Source organism: Oncorhynchus gorbuscha, linkage group LG23 (assembly GCF_021184085.1).
Source record: "Oncorhynchus gorbuscha isolate QuinsamMale2020 ecotype Even-year linkage group LG23, OgorEven_v1.0, whole genome shotgun sequence".
Lineage (NCBI taxonomy): Eukaryota > Metazoa > Chordata > Actinopteri > Salmoniformes > Salmonidae > Oncorhynchus > Oncorhynchus gorbuscha.
Window position 1 is genome coordinate 32,900,128 of NC_060195.1, and position 20,306 is coordinate 32,920,433.

Below are 20,306 nucleotides of genomic sequence, written 5' to 3' on the forward strand. Positions count from 1 at the left end.
TACCTGGGGCTTCACCTCCTTCGGACAGGGCTGCGGCGCTCTTGCTCCTAGCTATTGAGGCCTGGGTGGGGATGAGAAGGCGACTGAAGAACCCTCCGTCCACGGGGCTCGCCAGGGGCTTGCGAGCTACAAGGCCGGAACAAGGCAAACCCCACAAAAAAATGGAGAAGCCAAAACAAGAAGAAAAGAAGGAGGCGAGTGGGGGTGGGGGGGTCAACACAAAGAAGGGGGCGGGATTTGGGGGTCACCATATGATTTCAACCAGTCACAGGAGAGAATCCACATAAGAAACCAAGGCTGTGTCTCAATAGTCTTAAAGGGAGTCCTTGAGGAAACCTAGTCCTTTCACTGATTACACCCAGTGGGAATGAAGACAAGGAGACCAGGAAAGAGTATTGGTACACAGACCCAGAGTGAGTGTCAAGCAACTGAAGAGTACTACAAATGAGGTTTAATCAAGGTGTGTTCCTGGTGCAGAGGGGATGCTGAGGGGTAAAAAGGGTATTAATGAACTCCGCACACAAACAGGATAAGTTAAGGGCTCAAAGTAAGTGGTTTCTACTGTTCAGACTATAGCAGTGTTTTGTATTGGAAAGAACAACTTAAAGTCTTACGTTGAAATTACCAAACCAAGATGGTAACTTTACAAATGCGTAGTGGGCAGGGCCTAAAGTATTCAGACCCCTGGACTTTTTCCACATTTTGTTGTTACAGCCTTATTCTAAATGGCTTAAATAAAACAATTTCCTAATGAATCTACACGCAATAACCCATAATGACAAAGCAAAAACAGGTTTGTAGATTGTGTGTGCAAATATATAAAAATAAAAACAGAAATAACTTAACGTAAGTATACAGACCCTTTGCTATGAGACTCAAAAATGAGCTCAGGTGCATCCTGTTTCCATTGATCATCCTTGCGATGTTTCTACAACTTGGTTGGAGTCCACTGGTGGTAAATTCAATTGATAAATTCAATTGATTGGACATGATTTGGAAAGGCACATACACCTGTCTGAGGTCCCACAGTTGACAGTTCATGTCAGAGCAAAAACCAAACCATGAGATTGAAGGAATTGTCCGTAGAGCTCCGAGACAGGATTGTGTCGAGACAGATCTGGGGAAGGGTACTAAAAAATGTCAACATTGAAGGTCCCCAAGAACACAGTGGCCTCCAGAATTCTTAAATGGAAGAAGTTTGGAACCACCAAGACTCTTCCTCAGGGATGCAAACTGGTGAGGGCCCAAAAAGGTGACACTTTTTTTGTACCGAAACATTTAAAAAATAATCCCTGCTAGGGAGAAATGCAGGCTTTAACTAACTAATCAACAAAGAATATGATCTACATGAGAAGTCTCTGTGTAAAATAAAAGTGGTTAATGTGAACCTAACTCACAGCTAAAAAATTTTTTAAGCAATCCAATGTTATTTTTTCCCTAGACTTGACTGCAAATGACACTCAAGTCTTGAGAAAAAAACAATACACTAATATTGCAGTTAGTCATGACAGCCTTTATTATAGAACGCGTGTGTGACCACACACACACACACACACACACACACACACACACACACACCTAAATATTGCACTTGTGATAAATACAATTTTTTAAAGTAGAAACAGAATGAAACAAACATTCTATTTTTGCTCCAATTAATTTTTGAATAAGGTTGTAACTTAACAAAATATGGAATAAGTCAAGTCTGAATTACAGAACGCACTGTATGTGAATAGACAGTGGCGTACATATTGGCAGGAGACCTGGAGTCTGACAGTAAAAACCAAGAGCTCTTGAACTCACGAAATGAAGGATTACAGTTCCCCCTTGGTTCCTATGGAAGACCAGTATCCCAGTAACAAAGGTTGATAAACAACAAACGTTAAAGTAAAAATCGGCCGTTGCTCTATATTCCTGTTTGGTACTTTGGATAAAGGGATTTGCGTCGAGGCCTCCTTCAGGTTCCCTGACAGAGAGGGGACATCTGTTGCAGACACTCATGTTAGACGTAGAGTGGGCCAGCCTCTTAAAGCACAGAGCCAGACCCTTAAACTTCTTCAGATCCAGCTGTGAAGCTCCAGACTGATTGGAGGTCAGGGTGGGCCAGGGAACGTGGTTAGGAACGGTTGGGGATGGGAGAGTTTTCCCTGTCTGGTTAGTGAAAGGATCCAGGTTAAGGATAGACATGGATGGCTCGTTGTGGGATTCCTCTCAGTATGGGAGATTCAAAGTTTGAGTTGATAAACAAAAAAGGCTAAAGGATGTTTAACAGTTCATGGCGTCTCATATCACTGAGAAACTATTTGCCCTGTAAATGAGAATACTCTAAATACAGTCACTTTGAACAACTAATACAATACATAGGGTATGTTGGATACAGTGGGACATGGTTAACACAGACATACGGATGTTGGATACAGTGGGACATGGTTAACACAGACATACAGTATGTTGGATACAGTGGGACATGGTTAACACAGACATACAGTATGTTGGATACAGTGGGACATGGTTAACACAGACATACAGTATGTTGGATACAGTGGGACATGGTTAACACAGACATACAGTATGTTGGATACAGTGGGACATGGTTAACACAGACATACAGTATGTTGGATACAGTGGGACATGTGGGACATGGTTAACACATTGACATACAGTATGTTGGATACAGTGGGACAGACATACAGTATGTTGGATACAGTGGGACATGGTTAACACAGACATACAGTATGTTGGATACAGTGGGACATGGTTAACACAGACATACAGTATGTTGGATACAGTGGGACATGGTTAACACAGACATACAGTATGTTGGATACAGTGGGACATGGTTAACACATTGACATACAGTATGTTGGATACAGTGGGACATGGTTAACACATTGACATACAGTATGTTGGATACAGTGGGACATGGTTAACACAGACATACAGTATGTTGGATACAGTGGGACATGGTTAACACATTGACATACAGTATGTTGGATACAGTGGGACATGGTTAACAGTGGGACATTGACATACAGTATGTTGGATACAGTGGGACATGGTTAACACATTGACATACAGTATGTTGGATACAGTGGGACATGGTTAACACATTGACATACAGTATGTTGGATACAGTGGGACATGGTTAACACATTGACATACAGTATGTTGGATACAGTGGGACATGGTTAACACATTGACATACAGTATGTTGGATACAGTGGGACATGGTTAACACATTGACATACAGTATGTTGGATACAGTGGGACATGGTTAACACATTGACATACAGTATGTTGGATACAGTGGGACATGGTTAACACATTGACATACAGTATGTTGGATACATGGGACATGGGACATGGTTAACACATTGACATACAGTATGTTGGATACAGTGGGACATGGTTAACACATTGACATACAGTATGTTGGATACAGTGGGACATGGTTAACACATTACAGTGGGACATGGTTAACACATTGACATACAGTATGTTGGATACAGTGGGACATGGGACATGTATGTTAACACATTGACATACAGTATGTTGGATGCAGTGGACATGGTTAACACATTGACATACAGTATGTTGGATACAGTGGGACATGGTTAACACATTGACATACAGTATGTTGGATACATGTTGGGGACATGGGACATGGTTAACAGTGGGACATTGACATACAGTATGTTGGATACAGTGGGACATGGTTAACACATTGACATACAGTATGTTGGATACAGTGGGACATGGTTAACACATTGACATACAGTATGTTGGATACAGTGGGACATGGTTAACACATTGACATACAGTATGTTGGATACAGTGGGACATGGTTAACACATTGACATACAGTATGTTGGATACAGTGGGACATGGTTGACATACAGTATGTTGGATACAGTGGGACATTGACATACAGTATGTTGGATACAGTGGGACATGGTTAGACACATTGACATACAGTATGTTGGATACAGTGGGACATGGTTAACACATTGACATACAGTATGTTGGATACAGTGGGACATGGTTAACACATTGACATACAGTATGTTGGATACAGTGGGACATGGTTAACACATTGACATACAGTATGTTGGATACAGTGGGACATGGTTAACACATTGACATACAGTATGTTGGATACAGTGGGACATGGTTAACACATTGACATACAGTATGTTGGATACAGTGGGACATGGTTAACACATTGACATACAGTATGTTGGATACAGTGGGACATGGTTAGTGGGACACATTGACATACAGTATGTTGGATACAGTGGGACATGGTTAACACATTGACATACAGTATGTTGGATACATGGGACATGGTTGGGACATGGTTAGCACATTGACATACAGTATGTTGGATAGTGGGACATGGTTAACACATTGACATACAGTATGTTGGATACAGTGGGACATGGTTAACACATTGACATACATTATGTTGGATACAGTGGGATATGGTTAACACAGACAAACAGTATGTTGGATACAGTGGGACATGGTTAACACATTGACATACAGTATGTTGGATACAGTGGGACATGGTTAACACATTGACATACAGTATGTTGGATACAGTGGGACATGGTTAACACATTGACATACAGTATGTTGGATACAGTGGGACATGGTTAACACATTGACATACAGTATGTTGGATACAGTGGGACATGGTTAACACAGACATACAGTATGTTGGATACAGTGGGACATGGTTAACACAGACATACAGTATGTTGGATACAGTGGGACATGGTTAACACATTGACATACAGTATGTTGGATACAGTGGGACATGGTTAACAGACATACAGTATGTTGGATGCAGTGGGACATGGTTAACACATTGACATACAGTATGTTGGATAGGGTGGGACATGGTTAACACAGACATACAGTATGTTGGATGCAGTGGGGTATGGTTAACAGACATACAGTATTTTGGATGCAGTGGGACATGGTTAACACATTGACATACAGTATGTTGGATACAGTGGGACATGGTTAACACATTGACATACAGTATGTTGGATGCAGTGGGATATGGTTAACACAGACAGAGGCCATGTCAGTGCTCTCTAAACCCTAGGAGCTACAGTGGGATGGCACCGAGACACAGCATGGTGCACGAGACCATGTGTCAAATCCAATGCTTACAAACGTCATCTGCAGGCAAAACAACAAACAACGTGACCAACAAACAAAACATTGTGTTAGTTAGGAGCCATTCCTGGTGCTTAGCAGCTCAAAGGAATGAGAGAGAGGAGAGAGGGGGGGGGGAGAAGGTGGAGGGGAGAGGTTAAGACAAGATTAGCTGGGCGTTAAACACAGCAGGAGAGCAACAATATAGGAGAGATCTGTAAGAGAAAGAGCAGGGTGGGTTAGTGACACGAGGCACCAGAGAGAACCTCTGGTAAAGACCAGGGACAGACAAAGGCACAGGAGTTCGAGGCAGTCGAGGGTGTAGTGTTGGCTGGAAAAGAACACACCTATAGAGAGAGGAGGAAAGGGACAAGGGCTGGTTTGGAAGTTTTAAATCACTAGCTTGCTGCATTTTACAATCACTGCACCAACAGTAGCTTGAACTGCCTAAACCTCCCAAGCTTGCGCATACAAATCAGTACTAGGAGCTGAATAAGAGGTAAGTGAATGAGTAGACAAATGTTGGAGGAGATGCGTGCTTGTTATTACAAAAGGAGGAGGCCCGAGTAATGTAGACAAGGACAAGAAAAATATAAACTGTGTTCATGCTAGCCACCTTGGTCGTCTGACGTCCCCTTATCGAGCTTGGAGGGGGTCGGCGTTCTGCCCCCCCCAGCTCGTGTCAGGGAGGAGCTTCTCTTCTTCAGGGAGGGGCCTACAGACAGGAGAGTGGGGTTACAGCCTATCAAGGACAGAGGGGGCAGGAGCAATTTCCCCTGAAAGGGCCTCTCGAAACACATGGATTTCATTAAGAGTCATTTTGTTCTCTCATTACAGTACAAATCAATATTCCTTGAATTCTACGTTAGTGGACTGTGTGGCTAAATGACACTATGATCATAATCTGATTACTTGCTCTCTCTCGATAGAGGGATACATGATGTCTAGCACCACAGTACTGTATGATGTTAGCCTGCATCTGCCAACTATTCAGGCTTAAAGGAAACATTTGTTTCTCTAACAAGCAAAAAATGTCTAGACACGTAGTACTCTCCAGATCAATTATGTTCATCTCTATAGGCGCTTGTTTCCTGTGCAGAATGAGGGCGTTGTCAAAAGCTTCAGAGCCACATAAGGCAATGGTTGCTCAGACCTATCAAATGGAGTGTGGAGCATGAAGAGGATGGCTGAGTTGGGTGAGGATAGTGGTGTACTGGGGGGGGGGCTCAATATGCACCTGTCTGTTCCACCTGAAGCTTTTTTCTGCCTTCCTTAGTGGGCTGAGTGTCTAGGTCGACTTTGTTGTTTCTAGGCAACCGGTTCAGTGACAAACTCCTCACACGAGCACCTGAGAGACAACGAGGAGACAGCCACGGTGAAACGGTGAAGCTGGGACACAGCCATGTCTTTAGAGTTGAAGTCGGAAGTTTGCATACACTTAGGTTGGAGTCATTGAAACTCGTTTTTCAACCATTCCACAAATTTCTTGTTAACAAACAATAGTTTTGGCAAGTCGGTTAGGACATCTACTTTGTGCATGACGCAAGTCATTTTTACCAACAACTGTTTACAGACAGATTTCAATTATAACTTACTGTATCACAATTCCAGTGGGTCTGAAGTTTATATACACTAAGTTGACTGAGCTTTTAAACAGCTTGGAAAATTCCAGAAACCGATGTCATGAATTTAGAAGCTTCTGATAGGCTAATTGACATCATTTGAGTCAATTGGAGATGTACCTGTGGATGTATTTCAAGGCTCATGGGAAAATCAAAAGAAATCAGCCAAGAGCTCAGAAAATAAATTGGAAACCTCCACAAGTCTGGTTCATCCTTGGGGGCAATTTCCAAACGCCTGAAGGTACCACGTTCATCTGTACAAACAATAGTACGCCAGTATAAACACCAAGGGATCACGCAGCTGTCATACCGCTCAGGAAAGAGATGCGTTCTGTCTCCTAGAGACCTAAGGACCTTGCTAGAGGAAACCAGTACAAAAGTATCTATATCCACAGTAATACGAGTCCTATAATCAACATAACCTTAAAGGCCGCTCAGCAAGGATGAAGCCACTGCTCCAAAACTGCCATAAAAAAGCCAGACTACGTTTTGCAACTGCATGTCCTCTGGTCTGATGAAACAAAAATAGAACTGTTTGGCCATAATGACCATCGTTATGTTTGGAGGAAAAAAAGGGAAGCTTGCAAGCTGAAGAACACCATCCTAACTGTGAAGGACTGGGGTGGCAGCATCATGTTGTGGGGGTGCTTTGCTGCAGGAGGGACTGGTGCACTTCACAAAATAGATGGCATGAGGGAGAAAATTATGTGGATATATTGAAGCAACATCTCAAGACATCAGTTAAAGCTTGGTCGCAAATGGGTCTTCCAAATGGACAATGACCCCAAGCATACATCCAAAGTTGTTGCAAAATGGCTAGTCAAGGTATTGGAGTGGCCATCATATAGCCCTCACCTCAATCCTATAGAACATTTGTGGGCAGAACTGAAAAGGCGTGTGCAAGCAAGGAGGCCTTTACAACCCTGACTCAGTTATACTAGCTGTCAGGAGAAATTGGCCAAAATTCATCCAGCTTATTGTGGGAAGCTTGTTGAAGGCTACCTGAAAAATTTGACCCAAGTTAAACAATTTTAAGGCAATGCTACCAAGTACTAATTGAGTGCATGTAAAAATCTGACCCACTGGGAATGTGATGAAAGAAATAAAAGCTTAAATAAATAATTCTGTACTATTATTCTGACATTTCACATTATTAAAATTAAGTGGTGATCCTAACTGACCTAAGACTGGGAATTTTTACTAGGATTAAATGTCAGGAATTGTGAAAAACAAAGTTTACATGTATTTCACTAAGTTGTATGTAAACTTCTGACTTCAACTTTACATGATTCCATATGTATTATTTCAGTTTTGATGTCTTCACTATTATGTAGAAAATAGTAAAAATAAAGAAAAACCTTGAATGAGTAGGTGTCCACACTTTTGACTGGTACTGTTTACATTGATTAGAACAAAATGCCATAGCGGACGGTAGCTAAATGCTAACAAGTGCAAGAGAACAAAGTAAATGCTAGGAAAGACCACCCAGCCCAAAAATAAACCGTCAAAAGGCTACTCACAATTGATCGAGGATGGGATTGATTGTCCCTGCTGTATCCCAAAAGTTTGGCTTTGCAAGCTAGCCACCTACACCTAGCAAGTTAGCAAACCAAATGCATAGCTGGAGCCCTGAACTGGTGAAAATTATTTGGCACTTTGAGAGTTCTAACTATAATTCAAGATATTTAGCGGGAAAACAATAGGATTGAATTTCAAGCACAACTTGATCACCTCTTGTGCTGCTCAACAGTGGGCGTCACGTTAGGAAACGTCAGTTGGCTCCACGTGCTCTTTGTAAACAAGCATACCATGTAACTGACTCAATTGATTTGTGAATAAAAATAATAAAATGCATTAAAATAATAAATAGGGACAGTATTGAAAATCATACCACGGGTATTTCAAAATACCCCAGTATATGGTATATATGCTATACCGCCAAAGCCTAGATTGGACCCAGAATGATGAGTCTTCTCAAAGGACAGAAACAGTGCAATTCCTTGTGAATCAAATCAGGATGAACTGCATTAGGATAAGAAAGGAAGGTACAATACAATGACTACTGAAGAGGAGAAGAGAGAGAGAGAAGGTAGATCACTGATCCTTTGGCACCCCTCCTTATGATTCTGAGACACTTCCCTGTGTCACAAAGTGCACTAGAAAGTGGAAGGGAGCACTAAATGGATGCAATGGAATCACAAGTTCACGCTGGGTTCGTCATTGGTTGAGATCAGAGACAGCGAGCCACAGCATTTGTTTACCAGTCTCTTAATGCTCCTCTGATCGGCTTGTCACTCAGTTCCTGGACATAGGAAGAAGAGGGTCAACATGGTTGACAACAACTGTGACAGTGGCTGGGCATGAGGGTGGGTAGGGACTTACTTTTGTCAGGTGATTTGATGAGGGTGGCGGAGGAGGACAGGCGCTTGTTAATGCCAGAATCGACCGGCTGTTTCAGGCTCATGGTGGAGGTAGAGCGCTTGTCAGCTAAAGGGAGGCAGGGACAGACAGACAGGGAGGGAGGGACGAGGGAGTTATACAGGAGGACCACTAGGAGACTGGGCATGGGGGAGAGGAAAGAGGGAGATAGGGGCAGGGGTCTTGCAGTATCCGAATGCCCTGCCGGCAGCTAATATTCAACACTCATTTAGTCTCATGTCTATGGTATACTGCACTGGCAGGGCAATGTTTAAACCAAACATTGATCAATAGGGATGGGAATTGCCAGGGACCTCACAGTACGATATTATCACGATAGTTTGGTGCAGAAATGTACTGTGACTTTCACGATTCTAGATGTATTGTGATTAGATACTGTAATTTGATGTTCCAAAACATATTGCTTACTATGGCTACGTTTACACAGACAGACCAATTCAGGTTCTTCACTAATTGGCCTTTTGACCAATCAGAACAGCTCTGAAAAAGATCTGATGTGATCGGTCAAAAGACCAATTAGTGGAAAACATATCAGAATTGGACTGCCTGTTTAAATGCAGCCTATATGTCTGCTGCAGAGAGACAAGAGAGCATGAGTTTTTGATCAGCCATGGATATATAAAAGTGAGGCCTACATGAACATCAAGGGCCAGACCAAAGCCATAACAATTCTTAGCCAGGCACAGCAGTTAGTAGAAAGAATTGATAATCCAGAAAATATCAACTGAATAGACACCACAGGTGAACAGTCAAGAGAACGTGGACATTAGTTGGCACATGCGTGAAACAGTCAACAGTAGTGCTGCTCAGAGAGCTCAGTGCCTCCATGTGACAGCTGACCTGGAAGTGCTAAAGTGTGAGTGAGAGTGAAAGAAGGTGAGGATGCCCACAGGCTGCGTTTCCATTCAGCGAGCCCAAGGCATGTGGGACAGAAGCAACAGTGAAGTTCCCCTTACATGTTGATCTAAGGTCAGCCTTGCATTTTCCCTCCTGACGGTTCATTTTAGGATTGGGGGAGGGTAAGCTGATACTAGATCTGTGCATACAAGCAACATTAACCCATCCCTGGGGGAACAGGAATATATTAGTGAGGCAGTGAGTGACTAAGAAAAGGGCTAGTGGTTAACATAACAGTGCCAGTCCATGCTACTGTACTGTAGGTATAGTACAGGTATCAACCAGCACCTTGTGTCCTGGGCGGCTTTTCTGGAGACGCGGGGGAGATAACTATAGCTACTGGAGAGGAGGCGCCTGCGTCAGGGTCTCCTGTGGGTGAGAAAGGATCTCAGCAGGGAGAGGGGAGAAGACACAACACCCCACCTCCCCACATGGACAGAGTGGAAGAGGAACAGGGCTGGCTGACAAACATCAATAGATTCACCTCTCTGACCATCAGAGCCCACAACACTGCTGGGAAACAGGCTCACATCATAAGACTTGGGTGAGGCTCTATGGGATCAAACCACAGAAATGTCAAATAAATAGACTGACAACGTACATATTTTGGACCTATACTAATAAGTACATTGGTTTTATACAGTATGGGTTGGTTTCCCTGACACAGATTAAGCACAATTGGACTGAAAAGCACTTTCATCTTCTATCATGTTTTTAAATCCAGAACTAGGTGTAATCTAGTCCTGGGAAACTACCCCTAGATGTACAATAACTGCCTTGCCTGAAAAAAATAAAACTTTTTTTTGTGATAGAGTGTAGCAGCTGTGTCACTGCACATTAATAGTATGCTTCATTAACTAAAGGCAGTCAAGACTTCAAATAAAAACAGAAAACATTGAGAAACAGAGCCAATCAACATAACTCCAGCTGACAGAGAACCAATAACGAGCCAGTCAATGTGAGGATGCATCAGCAAGTTTAACCGACTTGTGTCATTCAGCGTCCCGCTGTCAGACAAGCAGAAACAGAAACTGCTTACACACACAGGTGGAGTCCTATACACTTTGTAGTCCTATCTAGATGGTATAGAGAGCAGTGGGAATGGTATGATGGAGGGTTCCTTACCAGGTCGGTTGTCTGACTCTGAAAGCCCCCCCCAGGACCACCTCTTCTGCTTCTGCTCCACTCTCTGGCTGCGCTCCAGGGTCCGCCGCATCACCGCCTCATAGTGCTCCTGTAGCACAAACACACAGAGAGAGAGAGATGGGGGAGCGAGAGAGCGAAAGAGAGAGAGATGGGGGAGCGAGAGAGCGAAAGAGAGAGAGATGGGGGAGCGAGAGAGCGAAAGAGAGAGAGATGGGGGGAGCGAGAGATGGGGAGCGAGAGAGAAAGAGAGAGAGATGGGGGAGCGAGAGAGCGAAAGAGAGAGAGATGGGGGAGCGAGAGAGCGAAAGAGAGAGAGATGGGGGAGCGAGAGAGCGAAAGAGAGAGAGATGGGGGAGCGAGAGAGCGAAAGAGAGAGAGATGGGGGAGCGAGAGAGCGAAAGAGAGAGAGATGGGGGAGGGGGGAGATGGGGGAGCGAGAGAGAAAGAGAGAGAGATGGGGGAGCGAGAGAGCGAAAGAGAGAGAGATGGGGGAGCGAGAGAGCGAAAGAGAGGGATGGGGGGGGAGCGAAAGAGAGAGAGATGGGGAGAGAGCGAGCGAAGAGAGAGAGATGGGGGAGCGAGAGAGCGAAAGAGAGAGAGATGGGGGAGCGAGAGAGCGAAAGAGAGGAGCGGAATATCGAGAGAAAGGCGGGGATAGCAAGAGAGGGGGGGATAGCGAGCGAGAGATATGAGAGAGGGGGGGGGGGGTGGAGAGGAGAAAGAGGGGGAGATTGAGAGATATGGAGAGAGATGGGCACATTTGTAGAATTCAAAGTCATTCAGAAATAATCTTGGTCTCCCAAACTAAAATAAACAAGGTCAAACAGATAATGGGACAAAAATAACAACATGAACATATGTCCCAGAATGATTTGAGTCGGTAACTCAAGGTGAAATGCCATTTTCTGTCTGACTAGCTGACAATAACAGTTCACTATAATATGACCATAGTGATGGGAGAGGGGGTAAGTGAGGGAGATCATTTTGAGAGACAAACAAGATGTCAGACAACGTCATATTAGAGATCAAGCCAAATAGTCTGTTCTGTTTGAAACAAAAACACATATCCCTAAAATATCTTGTAAATTCTGAAATCTTTCAGATGTCACGACCATCACTAAATTGTTCTGGGGCCGTTGCTGTAGTGGTGAAAAGCAGCAGGCTACTAATAACAAAGTGTCTGGAATAAGAACTCTGAGTGACTGAGCTTCCTGCAGCAGACGCCCATGAAAAGAAGCTAAAAACGGGATATGGTGTCATTCATAACACGTACCAAAGTATGCAGACTTCACCGAAGTTCTTCCCCCATGCTCTAACCCGAGACATGGCATTAACACCATAAAATACCACACACCTGAGCAGTGAGCATAGCCACCTCGTGATGAGTTAAGTTCACCAGTACCAATTTAAATACATTCTTCTTGCTTACTTGTACATCTGCATAGCCTGGTTCAGACACATTTGTATCATTCCCAAACCACTGCATCTCAGGGGCTAAAATTAACACATGCCAAATACGGGTCGGTGTTGACATCGGCGGGTAAGAGGTCTATTCCAGCCACGTTGGCAGGTGGTCTGGGACCCACAGTGCAAGCATTTCACTCCCATTAGCAAATAAGAGAATTAAGTAAATTATGAGAACATTTATCGCCAAAATAAATGCAGCAGTAATTGTAGCAGAAATTAATTATTTTTCTCATCTACCTGCCACAGTAGCTGGTGGATCAAAAGGTTCCATGCCCAGCACTGCACACACCAGTTAACTAAAATATATCCCAATAATACCAGCTGTATATGCAGTGCCGCCCTGGTGTTGAGGATGACCCCAGGGGCCTGTACCTTCTCCTCCTCCTGTTTTAGCTTCCTCTTCCCCTCCACGGCTGAGCGTCTCTGCTCCTCCTTCCTGCGCTGCTCGTCCAGCTTCTTCTGGCGCTCCTCCATCTGGCGCTCCACCTGCAGCTTGGCCTTACGCTCCCGCTCCAGGATCTGAGTTTCCTTCGTAGCTAAAGATGGGGCGGGGTTGTGAGGGTGCAAGTGTGTGTCAGTGTGAAAGGGTGATGAAAAAGACAGAGGGAAAACACATTGGTTCGTTTACTTTGTGACCAGCCCAGAGGTCACCTCATTAAATCTCCCAGTAAGGTCCCTTTACACTCTAAAGGCGGCATTTCCTGTCTTAACAGGAAATGCCTCTGAGGACTTGCAATGTATGTACTTGTGTATGTTGCTAATCCAATGATTTGATTAGGGCTGAAACGGTCAGGGTCCGAGTCTGAGCCTATTAAAGAGGATGGTGTACAGGTTTCCTGAGACCGCTACGAGAATGTTTTGTTGGATTCTGAACCACCATTCAGACTGAGCTCTTACCTTGCTGCCTATCGGCCTCCTCTCGTCTCTCTTTTGCGACTCGAAGACGCTCGTCTATCCTTAGTGCAGCACCATCAATGACTGCATGCACACACAGACACACAGGTAAGTGGGAACAAACTCACCTTCACACGCGGTGGAGAAAGTGTGAACATGGGTGGAGCATCGTTGGTGGATTATAATGAGCTGCAGTGTCACTGAGTGAATCACCTGACAGGCAGATGTGTCCATCATGTGCCTACCTCACATTAATGCACTTTGAGTCATATTACTGTAACTGTTACGTGGAAATAGTGCGAAGATCGGTCAAATTTCCAAGCCCTCATTTCCAGGGAATTATTGATTTTGCACAAAAATAAAACAGTGATCGTGGAATCCCAGAGGGACTGATTAGGCTACTCTGCAATGAATTATAGCAGGTAGGGCTAATTTATGACTACTGAGGTTAAGATCATGTTAGCGCATGATAAAAACATAACATTAGCTAGGCCTCCTTGAAATACGGCAGAGGCTTAGGGTGACATAGGACTCATTCTGGTAGTATGTATGCCTATGCATAATATATACATGTGTGTGTACTCTATATTCGTACATGTGTGTGTGTGTGACAGTGTGGGTTTATACAGATGCAGAAGGCAGGGGCTGTTTTGTTACCTGGTCGGGGAGACTTTGCTGCTGCTGCTGCTGCTGCTGCTGCTGCTGCTGGGGATGGTGTGTTAGCTGCTGCTGCTGCTGCTGGGGATGGTGTGTTAGCTGCTGCTACTGCTGCTGGGGATGGTGTGTTAGCTGCTGCTACTGCTGCTGCAGGCCCTGGGCTGTTCCCTGCTAGGCTGCGCCGCTCCTCTGCCTGTGCCTGCGCAGCTGCAGCTGTAAGCACACACACACAGAGAGAGACAGAGAGAGACAGAGAGAGACAGAGACAGTCACACGGTCTAGCATGATCAATAAAAATAAATTTAAAAAATAAAATGATTTTGGAATAAGGAGCTGCTGAGCAAGCAGTTTACACTGTGCCTTGTTTATCCTCCATAGGAATGCATGTTCTAGAGAGATCCAGATGATTTAACACTACAGAACAATCCATCTAGTCAGCCTCTAGCCACCACCCCCCCCGTCAATGGTCAGCCAGGCAGCTGTACACAGGGCTCTGTGACACACTGGGTCAGATGCGCTTTGGTCACGACACTAACAGTGCTGGGCTTTTCTATACAAACATCCCAGGAAGAACCTGAAATGTAAAACAATGTCATAGGCCCGCCATTGACTTTGTTATAATGTTTGAGTCCCTCAGATAACATATGAACAAGGCATAAGTCATGGTAAAATGTGTATAATTTCAGTTACTTTGTTTAAATACGGAATTCGCTCTCAGCCACATGACAAATGTGTAGAATTACAGGAAACTAGAATTTAAAAAATAAAAGTCAAATAGTCTCTCTTCCCAATGGCAAAATGTGCAGAATTGGATTAAATTAGCATTAAAACAGCAACATTGTCTCTGCAGTTCAGTGATATAGGCTAGCAAAGCCCCATGAGTGTATGGGATAGTAAAGTAGCCATCATGCTTCAATATCTGAGTCTGAGACAGCGGATAACAACGTCAACAAAAAACATGTCCTGTCTAAATGCCTTTGTCACAAACCACTTTAGTGCAACAGAAGGGAACCATGAACCCTACTCCCCACAGCACCTCTGCTTCTCCCTAACGTGAGACAGTATGGAAACACTAAAGCATTATCCAATGGGGAGTGGTGACAATGGCCCTCTTTACAAGACCCTGATGGTGCTCTGTGTTCACTGCTATCTGCCATGCTGTTTGTTGAGTGGGTGTGCATAGTACAGGAAAGCTCATATACAGAGGACGAGAATCTGCGGGAGTAAACTCATCCGGATATGAACACAATAAAACCAAAGGCAGGTTATCAGTGAGTGGAAATTCCAAATCAGGAAGTGGACTACAGAAGAGGACTATGCTACAGCTCTTTCCATTAGCCCATATCAGTGTGGTTCTGAATGGAGAAGAGAAACCTCAAAACAACAGACAATGGATCTGTAAGTTCAACACTCTTCCACTCCCAAACGGACTGGCATTGATGTATATCTTAAGCCATTGGCCTTTACAGAGCAGATAGCAAAAGTCAACGGGAGGACAAAACCAACACGACAAACAAACAAAGATGCATCAATACCATAGTCTTCAATGGAACAGCATCAATATATTTCACTCAGGTCGTCACAGATGAATGACTCTGTCAAAGTCTGCTGATAATCCCATAGGAAGTGGACATCAGTTTACTTTCATCACGCTTCACAGAGTGGGAATCCCAGGTTAAGTGAAAAGTTAATGGCCTTAGGACTATCTGATACCTACCTTCATAAGACTCAGGTCTAATACACAAATGAGCTAACCCACTGCCTCTTTAGAAACTGAGGGGTGCTTAGTATTAGATTACACATTTGGGGTGAATGGTTAAGTAGTGGTGTCTCATGAGCTAGTGATTAACATCCATCCTTCCCTCAGGGGAATAACAAAACACAATGAGAGGGTGTGAAATTAGATTAAGGTAGGCCAATATACAGCTCTTGAATGTACGAAACAGGAAAAAGATATAATCTAATCCAAATTGGTGCAGATAAGGAATCATCCACTAGACGAACTTCAAAACCTCATCACATCGGCCTAAAAGGGACTCTTACAACACACCATTCATCTAGTGTCCTCCTCCCCCTCCAAGACTTAGGCAGTTCTGTCACATGTCTACTGTCCAGCAGAGTACAGCTTGCGACCAGAAAAGGGCTTATGCATCTCACTCACTGTCAATCCAAGCCTCAATTCACACTCATTCCAAGCCAAGCACCAAAGTCTTTTCAGAGACCCAAGACAACTGAAAGAATGTTTAAATGGATAGTGAAGGATTTTATTGTTTTATTTATTTAACTAGGCAAGGCAGTTAAGAACAAATCCTGATTTACAATGACGGCCTACGCAGGCTAAATCCAGACGACGCTGGGCCAATTGTTCGCCGCACTATGGGACTCCCAATCAAGGCCAGTTGTGATACAGCCTGGAATCGAAGCAGGGTCTGTAGTGACGACTCTAGCACGAAGACGCAGTGCCTTAGACCGCTGCGCCACTCGGGAGCCCTAAGTCAGATGAACTTGTGGATACCTTTTTATGTTTCTGCATACAGTATGAAGAAAGTTTGAGGTAGATTTGCAAACCAATGCCAACTAGCATTAGCACAATTATTGGAAGTCTATGGGAACAGCTAGCATGCTAGTTAGCAATTGCGCAAACGCAAAATAGAAAAATCCTACAAAATGCACGCAGAGACATAAAAATGGTATTCACCAGTTCATCTGACTCTGGAATGGATCGCATGCAGCGACCCAAGGAAACGACTCCGAAAAAGAGGGAAACGAGGCGGTGTTCTGGTCAGACTCCGAAAAAGGGCACATCGCGCACCACTCCCCAAATCAAATCAAATTTATTTATATAGCCCTTCGTACATCAGCTGATATCTCAAAGTGCTGTACAGAAACCCAGCCTAAAACCCCAAACATCAAACAATGCAGGTGTAAAAGCACCTGCATTCTTCTTGCCAATGTCCAGTCTCTTGACAACAAGGTTGATGAAATCCGAGCAAGGGTGGCATTCCAGAGGGACATCAGAGACTGCAACGTTCTCTGCTTCACGGAAACATGGCTTACTGGGAAGACGCTATCCGATACGGTGCAGCCAACGCGTTTCTCCAAGCATCGCGCCGACAGAAACAAACATCTCTCTGGTAAGAAGAGTGGCGGGGGCGTATGCCTCATGACTAACGGGACATGGTGTGATGAAGGAAACATACAGGAACTCAAATCCTTCTGTTCACCTGATTTAGAATTCCTCACAATCAAATGTAGACCGCATTATCTTCCAAGAGAATTCTCTTCGATTATAATCACAGCCGTATATATCCCCCCCAAGCAGACACATCGATGGCTCTGAACGAACTTTATTTAACTCTTTGCAAACTGGAAACCATTTATCCGGAGGCTGCATTCATTGTAGCTGGGGATTTTAACAAAGCTAATCTGAAAACAAGACTCCCTAAATTTTATCAGCATATCGATTGTGCAACCAGGGGTGGTAAAACCTTGGATCATTGTTACTCTAACTTCCGCGAGGCATATAAGGCCCTGCCCCGCCCCCCTTTCGGAAAAGCTGACCACGACTCCATTTTGTGGTCTGTCCAACGCTGGTCAGACCAAGCTGACTCCACACTCCAAGACTGCTTCCATCACCTGGACTGGGACATGTTTCGTATTGCGTCAGATGACAATATTGACGAAATACGCTGATTCGGTGTGCGAGTTCATTAGAACGTGCGTCGAAGATGTCGTTCCCATAGCAACGATAAAAACATTCCCAAACCAGAAACCGTGGATTGATGGCAGCATTCGCGTGAAACTGAAAGCGCGAACCACTGCTTTTAATCAGGGCAAGGTGTCTGGTAACATGTCCGAATATAAACAATGCAGCTATTCTCTCCGCAAGGCTATTAAACAAGCTAAGTGTCAGTACAGAGACAAAGTGGAATCTCAATTCAATGGCTCAGACACAAGAGGCATGTGGCAGGGTCTACAGTCAATCACAGACTACAAGAAGAAACCCAGCCCAGTCACGGACCAGGATGTCTTGCTCCCAGGCAGACTAAATAACTTTTTTGCCCGCTTTGAGGACAATACAGTGCCACTGACACGGCCTGCAACGAAAACATGCGGTCTCTCCTTCACTGCAGCTGAGGTGAGTAAGACATTTAAACGTGTTAACCCTCGCAAGGCTGCAGGCCCAGACGGCATCCCCAGCCGCGCCCTCAGAGCATGCGCAGACCAGCTGGCCGGTGTGTTTACGGACATATTCAATCAATCCCTATACCAGTCTGCTGTTCCCACATGCTTCAAGAGGGCCACCATTGTTCCTGTTCCCAAGAAAGCTAAGCTAACTGAGCTAAACGACTACCGCCCCGTAGCACTCACTTCCGTCATCATGAAGTGTTTTGAGAGACTAGTCAAGGACCATATCACCTCCACCCTACCTGACACCCTAGACCCACTCCAATTTGCTTACCGCCCAAATAGGTCCACAGACGATGCAATCTCAACCACACTGCACACTGCCCTAACCCACCTGGACAAGAGGAATACCTATGTGAGAATGCTGTTCATCGACTACAGCTCGGCATTCAACACCATAGTACCCTCCAAGCTCGTCATCAAGCTCGAGACCCTGGGTCTCGACCCCGCCCTGTGCAACTGGGTACTGGACTTCCTGACGGGCCGCCCCCAGGTGGTGAGGGTAGGCAACAACATCTCCTCCCCGCTGATCCTCAACAGGTGGGCCCCACAAGGGTGCGTTCTGAGCCCGCTCCTGTACTCCCTGTTCACCCACGACTGCGTGGCCACGCACGCCTCCAACTCAATCATCAAGTTTGAGGACGACACAACAGTGGTAGGCTTGATTACCAACAACGACGAGACTGCCTACAGGGAGGAGGTGAGGGCCCTCGGAGTGTGGTGTCAGGAAAATAACCTCACACTCAACGTCAACAAAACTAAGGAGATGATTGTGGACTTCAGGAAACAGCAGAGGGAACACCCCCCTATCCACATCGATGGAACAGTAGTGGAGAGGGTAGCAAGTTTTAAGTTCCTCGGCATACACATCACAGACAAAACTGAATTGGTCCACTCACACTGACAGCGTCGTGAAGAAGGCGCAGCAGCGCCTCTTCAACCTCAGGAGGCTGAAGAAATTCGGCTTGTCACCAAAAGCACACAAACTTCTACAGATGCACAATCGAGAGCATCCTGGCGGGCTGCATCACCGCCTGGTACGGCAACTGCTCCGCCCTCAACCGTAAGGCTCTCCAGAGGGGAGTGAGGTCTGCACAACGCATCACCGGGGGCAAACTACCTGCCCTCCAGGACACCTACACCACCCGATGTTACAGGAAGGCCATAAAGATCATCAAGGACATCAACTACCCGAACCACTGCCTGTTCACCCCGCTATCATCCAGAAGGCGAGGTCAGTACAGGTGCATCAAAGCTGGGACCGAGAGACTGAAAAACAGCTTCTATCTCAAGGCCATCAGACTGTTAAACAGCCACCACTAACATTGAGTGGCTGCTGCCAACACACTGACTCAACTCCAGACACTTTAATAATGGGAATTGATGGAAAATGATGTAAATATATCACTAGCCACTTTAAACAATGCTACCTTATATAATGTTACTTACCCTACATTATTCATCTCATATGCATATGTATATACTGTACTCTACATCATCGACTGCATCCTTATGTAACACATGTATCACTAGCCACTAACTATGCCACTTTGTTTACTTTGTCTACATACTCATCTCATATGTATATACTGTACTCGATACCATCTACTGTATGCTGCTCTGTACCATCACTCATTCATATATCCTTATGTACATATTCCTTATCCCCTTACACTGTGTATAAGACAGTAGTTTTGGAATTGTTAGTTAGATTACTTGTTGGTTATCACTGCATTGTCGGAACTAGAAGCACAAGCATTTCGCTACACTCGCGTTAACATCTGCTAACCATGTGTATGTGACAAATAAAATTGGATTTGATTAGATTTG

At 44.6% G+C, this 20,306-nt stretch overlaps 1 protein-coding gene across 1 annotated transcript in view; it reads right to left on the reverse strand.

The window, feature by feature from the left end:
- Positions 1–20,306, reverse strand: part of LOC124011058 (ensconsin-like) — a 50,707-nt gene that overhangs the window by 18,366 nt on the left and 12,035 nt on the right. Inside the window, exons 2-8 of the mRNA XM_046324031.1 lie at positions 14,289–14,501; positions 13,635–13,715; positions 13,110–13,273; positions 11,250–11,358; positions 10,413–10,493; positions 9,171–9,275; positions 4–126 (exon numbers count right to left, since the gene is read on the reverse strand). Of these exons, the coding sequence (XP_046179987.1) occupies positions 4–126; positions 9,171–9,275; positions 10,413–10,493; positions 11,250–11,358; positions 13,110–13,273; positions 13,635–13,715; positions 14,289–14,501 (876 nt within the window). The remainder of the gene's footprint in view (positions 1–3; positions 127–9,170; positions 9,276–10,412; positions 10,494–11,249; positions 11,359–13,109; positions 13,274–13,634; positions 13,716–14,288; positions 14,502–20,306) is intronic.